Source organism: Bison bison, unplaced genomic scaffold (genome assembly GCF_000754665.1).
Source record: "Bison bison bison isolate TAMUID 2011002044 unplaced genomic scaffold, Bison_UMD1.0 scf7180017864471, whole genome shotgun sequence".
NCBI lineage: Eukaryota > Metazoa > Chordata > Mammalia > Artiodactyla > Bovidae > Bison > Bison bison.
The window spans coordinates 24,345,875-24,353,283 of record NW_011495032.1 but is presented as its reverse complement, the minus strand read 5'-3'; the positions used below and the strand labels follow the sequence as shown (position 1 = coordinate 24,353,283).

At 34.8% G+C, this 7,409-nt stretch overlaps 1 protein-coding gene across 1 annotated transcript in view; it reads left to right on the top strand.

Moving 5' to 3' along the window:
* The window catches only part of ALS2CR11 (amyotrophic lateral sclerosis 2 (juvenile) chromosome region, candidate 11), a 126,187-nt gene that overhangs the window by 8,829 nt on the left and 109,949 nt on the right, over positions 1-7,409 (top strand). The window contains exons 2-4 of the mRNA XM_010860971.1: positions 4,685-4,771; positions 5,340-5,391; positions 6,714-6,859. Coding sequence (XP_010859273.1) covers positions 4,685-4,771; positions 5,340-5,391; positions 6,714-6,859 — 285 coding nt within the window. The remainder of the gene's footprint in view (positions 1-4,684; positions 4,772-5,339; positions 5,392-6,713; positions 6,860-7,409) is intronic.

Below are 7,409 nucleotides of genomic sequence, written 5' to 3'. Positions count from 1 at the left end.
GGAAAAGACTCTGATGCTGGGAGGGATTGGGGGCAGGAGGAGAAGGGGACGACAGAGGATGAGATGGCTGGATGGCATCGCTGACTCGATGGAGGTGAGTCTGAGTGAACTCTGGGAGTTGGTGATGGACAGGGGGGCCTGGCGTGCTGCGATTCATGGGGTTGCAAAGAGTCGGACACGACTGAGCGACTGAACTGAACTGAACTGAATACTGGAGTGGGTTGCCATTTCCTCCTCCAGAGATTGGAATCCATGCTTCCTGCAACTGCTACATGGACAGGCGGATTCTTTACCACTGCGCCACCTGGGAAGCCCCTTCACTTTCCTAACGGTGTCATTAATAAACAAAAGTTATTAAATTTAATGTGGTTTACTGTTTCAAACTTTTTCTTTGTGGTTATTGCTCTGTTCTGTTTTAGAAATCTACCTATATCATCTTCTAATTGTTTATATCATGAAAACGTCATGAAAATCTTCTGTATTGTCTTTTAATCGTTTTTCCTTTCACATTGAGATCTGCAATTCACTGTAACTGATTCTGTGTTTGTACTGTGAGGTATGTGTCAGGTTTTCTGTTCTTTTTTTCTCTCTTTTTTTCCCTTTTGCTCTTCATTCTTTTCTCTTCTTTCCCTTCTCTCTCTCTTTCTGCTTTTTCTTCTTTCTCTCTCTTTCTTCTGTATGGCAATTTCTACTTACTCATTTGAGAGTGTTTTTTACCTCACTATTCTTTAGTTCCGTCTTTGTCACAAGTGAAGTTTGCATAAATGTTTGTTTCCAGACTCTCTAATGAGTTTATTTGGTGCATTTATCTATTGTTATGCTAAGAATTCTGGTGATGAGTCACAGTTGAAAACTATTATGGAAAACTTACCTCCATATCATATTGAAGGCAGTGGGCCTATCAGATGGAGAAGGTGTTCATTCTGAGCAGACTGTGCCGAGATGGGCATACACGTGGGAACTGGCAGCTTCAAACCTCCAGAAAGACAGATTTGGAAAGAGAGACATAGGCATCTAAATGTGACTTCTTAGCAGTATTCTCCAAATTTCTTTGACTGCACAATATTATCAGTAAAAATATGTGAACATCTTTAACCAATGTTTTTAATATTTATTTATACTTTATAAAATGTAATGCAATTTACTTTATAGATTCTACAATATACAAAAATTAAAAATTATAAATAAGCAATATTTCTAAAACTGATTTTTAATTCATTTTGTTTATTACTGGTACAGAACTCAATAAATATCACTATTTTTGAAAAACATGATTTAATACTTAGTGATGTAGTGGTTTGAAGGTCTGGTTTAAGGCAAATGTATTTCAGTATTAGGTTTTTAATGCTGTTATATTTAGAAAAGATACCTTTAAATATTCGAAATTCCAATTGGAAGCAATGCTTTTTCGTTGAGCCTGTTAAATCACAGTACTCATTTTTCATTTCTGTCATGTTATTCAAAGTTTTTAGCTCACATGTTTTGCATAAAATGTTACTTTTCTGATTAATTAGTTCTGGTAAACTCTGGGGAGGGCTTTCATTTTTTTACATTTAAAAGGAAAAGTGGTCTCTTAAGCTGCTGGTGGGCTTCCCTGGTAGCTCAGCTGGTAAAGATCTGGAGAATCCTCATGAACAGAGAAGTCCATGGGGTCGCAAAGAGTCAGACACGATAGAGTGACTAAGCACAGCACACAGCACACAACCTGCTGAAACTCTTCATTTGTGAATTTTTTAAACAAAAGTGTTTGTAAATTTTCAAGTGTGCTCATAACACATTTGCATACACATAAAGTAACATTAGAAGGAAATATTTCCAGTAGTTTTTAAAATGTTCTCATCTTAACGTGAGTTTATTTCAAAAAGATAGTTATTTTCTTACTCATTAAAATGTCACCACCTTACTCTGAAAGGACAGATTAAGAAGTATATATTTTAAAATATTTGCTAGTTTGTGTACTACTGACAGCCATCGAAGAAAAGTTTAGCAAGTTGAAACATTTCTTTTTGTAAAACCAAAGTGTATGATGCATCTTTATGTTTACTAACTTTTTAAAAGGGCTTTGCCATGAAATTTCTTGTGATCAGTGTTTATCTATTTGCAAAGTAGACTAGATATTCTACTCAAGGTAATGTAATTGATTGACCTACTTAACTAGCAAACTCAGTTCCCAAACTGTTTTTAAGAATTCCATGCACCTGTAGCTTGTACAATGAATGACAGTATCTGACCAATCAAATAAATTATTGTTTTTCCATGTATAAGATATGTGCAGAGAATGAGTAAAGATAAACTCCTTCTCAGCATTTGTTTTTCTTATAGTGAAACTGTCATTGTTTTTTAACTTGTCTTCAACACTGGGCTGAACTTCTCAAGGGCAGGAACATTTCAAGCTGAAATCAACACAATGCCAGGCATATAATCCTGCCAGTACACTGCTACTGCTAAGTCGCTTCAGTCGTATCCAACTCTGTGCGACCCCATAGACCGCAGGCCACCAGGCTCCCCTGTCCCTGGGATTCTCCAGGCAAGAACACTGTAGTGGGTTGTCGTTTCCTTCTCCAGTGCAGGAAAGTGAAAAGTGAGAGTGAAGTCGCTCAGTTGTGTCCGACTCTTAGTGACCCCATGAACTGCAGCCTACTGGGCTCCTCCATCCATGGAATTTTCCAGGCAAGAGTACTGGAGTGGGGTGCCATTGCTTTCTCCACTCCAGTACACTAGTGAATGTTAATTGATGTAAGGATAGTGAGGTTGCCATTAGCACTAGGAGGGGGAGAATGCTAGGAGAAGGTAAACCTGTATGTAGGCTGGTGGGTTTTCAAGGAAAACTGTGGAATAGGGGAGAGTGGTCCAGAAAGGCCGTTGGAGACAAAATGCAGAGCGATGTAAGTGAACGTAGAGGCTTTTAAATAGAAGTGCCAGGAGGGACTTCTGTTCAAGGTGGGGCCGAAGGCAGCAGAGAAAAAAGGCAAGTGGAATTAACTGGAATTAAAATTCTCCACAGGTTCAGGAGAAATTCTCTGTGGTGTCAGAGGCTTTATGAGACTAGTCTTTAGAAGTTTTGTTCAAGGTTCTAAATAGAATTTTGGCAAAGAGTTGTTTTGCTCATGCTGCTGCCATTGAAGAGAGCTCTGCTCATATGAGGAAGGAAAAGTAAAAAAGATAATAAAGTGAGGATTGTTAAGTAAAATGCCAAATTGTTAAGGCTAAATTGAGTATTAGTATTCTAAAGAAGTTTTTCCTAATTATTTTGTAGTCATTAAGATGCATTTTCAAAGTAGACTTCCATAAGAAGATCATTAAAAACATTAGAAAGTATGGTGTTCCATATTAAATACACATAGACTGTACACAGATTGATATTTTTGTAACAATACAGTAATTGTCATTCAGTTAGCTTAACTTGTGAATTAATCATATATAAAAAGCACATTAAACCACAGATGCAACAATAACAAAATGATCCAAGATATATATTAAAAAAATGTTTTCAGTACACCTCAAGTATTTGTTTTGTCCTTTAAAATGAAATTTTCAACATAACTAAGGATTTATGCATATTATATGAATTAAACAAGTGATTCTTAAAAGACACATAACAACAAAGCTTTTGGGAAATTTTTCCTTATAGGTAAGATCATGTTGATTCAAGTTCAGCACTGGTTGAGAATAAATATAATTCTCCTTTTCAGGTTAGATTTAATAGACCATTTGTTCACTATTCCCCTCACCTTTCCTCTCATTCCCCTTCCCATCCCTTGCTCTTTACTTTAAAAATCTGTATTAAATTGTTTTATAATTTTTAAATGCTAACCATTATGTGTAGTGACCGGAGCAAAAGAGACACAGATGTATAGAACAGTCTTTTGGACTCTGTGGGAGGGGGGGGGGATGATTTGGGAGAATGTCATTGAAACATGTATAATATCATATAAGAAACGAATCACCAGTCCAGGTTTGATGCAGGATACAGGAAGCTTGGGGCTGGTGCACTGGGATGACCCAGAGGGATGGTACGGGGAGGGAGGTGGGAAGGGGGTTCAAGATTGGGAACATGTGTACACCCGTGGTGGATTCATGTTGATGTATGGCAAAACCAATACAATATTGTAAAGTAATTAGCCTCTAATTAAAATAAATAAATTTAATTAAAAAATAAAATAAAAACAAAGTTAAATATCAACCCACAGTTACCAATTGATTGAATTATTCTGGATGAAATCACACAACCAAAAATCAAAAGCCATCTATTTATTAGTCCTTTCCAGGGTACCTATTATTCCAAAGGATGTAATTGCAGTCCCTGGAGTGGCTGATAACTGAAGGAATACTGGAATAATTTGCACCAGGATTACTGCTGTTTGTGAGATACAGGATCTAGTCCACATTAGATTGGGATGATCATTTTTTGTTAGCAAGGAGAACTCACTGTTCATGCTATTATGTACTTCTCTCCTGTCTCACAATTCCATTAATGATTTTACATTTAAATGTACACGTTTTGTTTCTCTGCTAACTTAATAAGCTTGGGGTAGAGATGAGTTTTCAAGTCACAGAATATATAATACTAAAATATATAGTATCTGATACTAGACACTCATAAAATACTTGTTGAATTGAAGTGATATTTTATCTAATTATATTCTTCTTTGCCTTCTAAAGTCTCAACTTATTTACATTGTAGATGCTGAGAAAAACTCTTAAAGGGTCTGAAAATAAAGCACCAGAAGTAACACATGAGGCACCGAGTTTGGTGCCATTTGGGGATGTGGTATGTATGACTAAGTCTCAATAAACCCATATAAATTATTTATTTCATATGAAGACAGTTTAATGTTTATTACATGGTATCAAAAACATGAATAGAAAATGGCTGTCTCTGATAACCATATTCATGAATTTTTCATTTTTATGAGTCAGATAAGCATTCTAATAATCACTGAAATTATAGAAAACATTCTGATTCGCAGAAAAACTGTTATCTATACTAGGGATTCCCAAGATGTTATGTTTTAACATAACATCTCACCTAATGTAAAATGTCCTCACCTAATGTAAAATGAAAATGATTCAGAGAGTGACAGCTGTTTTGAAGTTAATAAATGAACCATTTTTGGCTTTTAATTCTTGTTTATTTTAGGTTTACTTTGAACAAATCTTGCCTATTTTTCTTCTGTATTTCTGTTTTATATCTGTGACTAGATATTGCTAATAAAAAATTTCTAATGAGAAAAACTAACAAAGTGAAACTTTAAAAAATACAATTTGGTGATAGTAAAATGAAAGAAAAATTAACTTAAAAAAATACATTCTCTGTGTTTTTATTTTGATTGTTATAGGTCGGCTGCCTGGCCATTCATATAAGAAACTGCAAACATTTTACGCCTAAGAGTATCCTTTCTTTCGATTTAACGATCATACTATGATCATATGTCACTGTTTCAGTTATATATTGCTGCCTTACAAAACACTCAAAGACTCAGTAGCTTAAAACATTTACCATTTTACTACCAATCATTATCTGTGCATTCACTAAGTGGTTCTTCTGCTTCACATTTTCACAGCTGGGGCTGTAGTTCAAAAGGGCTGGTATGTCCAAAAGAACTCATTTAAGTGTCTGGTGCCTTAATGAGAATGCCTGAAGGACTGGACTTAGCTGAGAGGCTGGACCTTTCTACCCATGTAGTCCCAGGGTCTTGTCTTTCATCATTAATTTTTATTTTAAAATATTAAAATACTATCTTGATTACTAAAGTCTCTGGTGTCCACTTAACTTTGTACCCTGGGTAGTGCCACTCTCACCTTGTCCTAATCTCAGCCATGGTCATGTCCATTGCATGTTAAAATAGTCACAGGACTAGGCCAGATTCAAGAGCAGAGGAAAATATTAAGTTGACTTTTTGAGGCGGGGAGTGACAAAAGATTTTGAACTATCTGTAATCCACCTCAATTATCATGTAAGTTTAAGAAAAAATATTTATCTTCTTGGATGATAGTACTAGTTTATTTCTATGCATCTCTTAAACATTGTTTAAAGAATTTATTTTTCTCGGTGACTTTAAGTAAGTTGAATGCTTATTATTGGATTATTATGGCATAAAACCAGCCTCATTATGAAGCCTTGATGGTTCTTTTTTATATAAAGTGAATTATTGAAGAGAATTCTATATAACAGAGTTTTAAAGATAAATCATAAAAACAAAATTGTTTTAATTCATGGAGTGCTATGAAAGATAAAAACACTGACCAATATAGTATATGTGAAGTAGATAGTAAAGTGAATTACAAGATAAGATTAAATTAAAATATATTGAAATTAAAATTAGAATGAAATTAAAAATAAATTATTCTGAATTATTATATTTTTTGAATTTCCACATAATTATTAGAAAAAGTTTTCAAGTATGTGTTGTGAATGTTTGGTTACCTTAAAAATAATATATAGGAAAGTTTTCAGAATAATTATAATGAAAATGTGAGGATAAAAACATAAGTAATCTAATGAAGAATCAACCGTCTTTTCCTGATTGTGCCTACCACCAGTGGGCAAAAGTACTATTTTAAAATGCTTTCTTTACTGTTTAATATGCTCTGTAACTTCTTTCTTTATTTTATTGAGTCTTAGGTTTTGGCCTGAATTGTTTAATGGGTTAATTTTACAATGTGTTACTGTCAATTACAATAAAATTTGCTTCCTAAATATGTATTTTCAGTCATTTCCCAGCATTACAGTAATTTGTTCATTCGCATCTCTATTAACAATGTGGTGAAATGTACAAAAACTTGTAGCTTGCTATCCCAAAACACTGAAAAGGACATTATGATTACATTTGATGAAGTGAAGTATTTTTCTGTACAGGTAATGTTAAATTTCTCTTCTAGAAAAAATAATGTATTCTTTATAATTTGAAATATTCTACACTAATGTGTTTTTTCCTCAGGGGATAGGAAAAAAACAAAAGCAGTCTTCTTTTATTTGGTATTTTACAGTATTTATTTCTATATTATGGGCTATATTGATGTTTTTGCAGCTTACTGTAAAATATATAATTGTGGTGTTCTCTGAGAGCTTGTTGGTGGTGATTCTCAGTGTTATCACCCATGCATGCATTCTTCTCTATCTCACTCTTCCCCTCCCATCTGCCCTCTTCCACCTGTCTTAGTCAGGGTGGGCTATTATAGCAAATTACCACAGACTGGATGGCTTAAAAAACAGACCTTTATTTCTTGCTTTTCTGGAAGGTAGGAAGTTCCTTCAGTTCAGTTCAGTTGCTCAGTCATGTCCAACTTTTTGCGACCCCATGAATCGCAGCACGCCAGGCCTCCCTGTCCATCACCAACTCCTGGAGTTTACCCAAACTCATGTCCTTCGAGTCGGTGATGCCATCCAGCCATCTCATCCTCTGTCA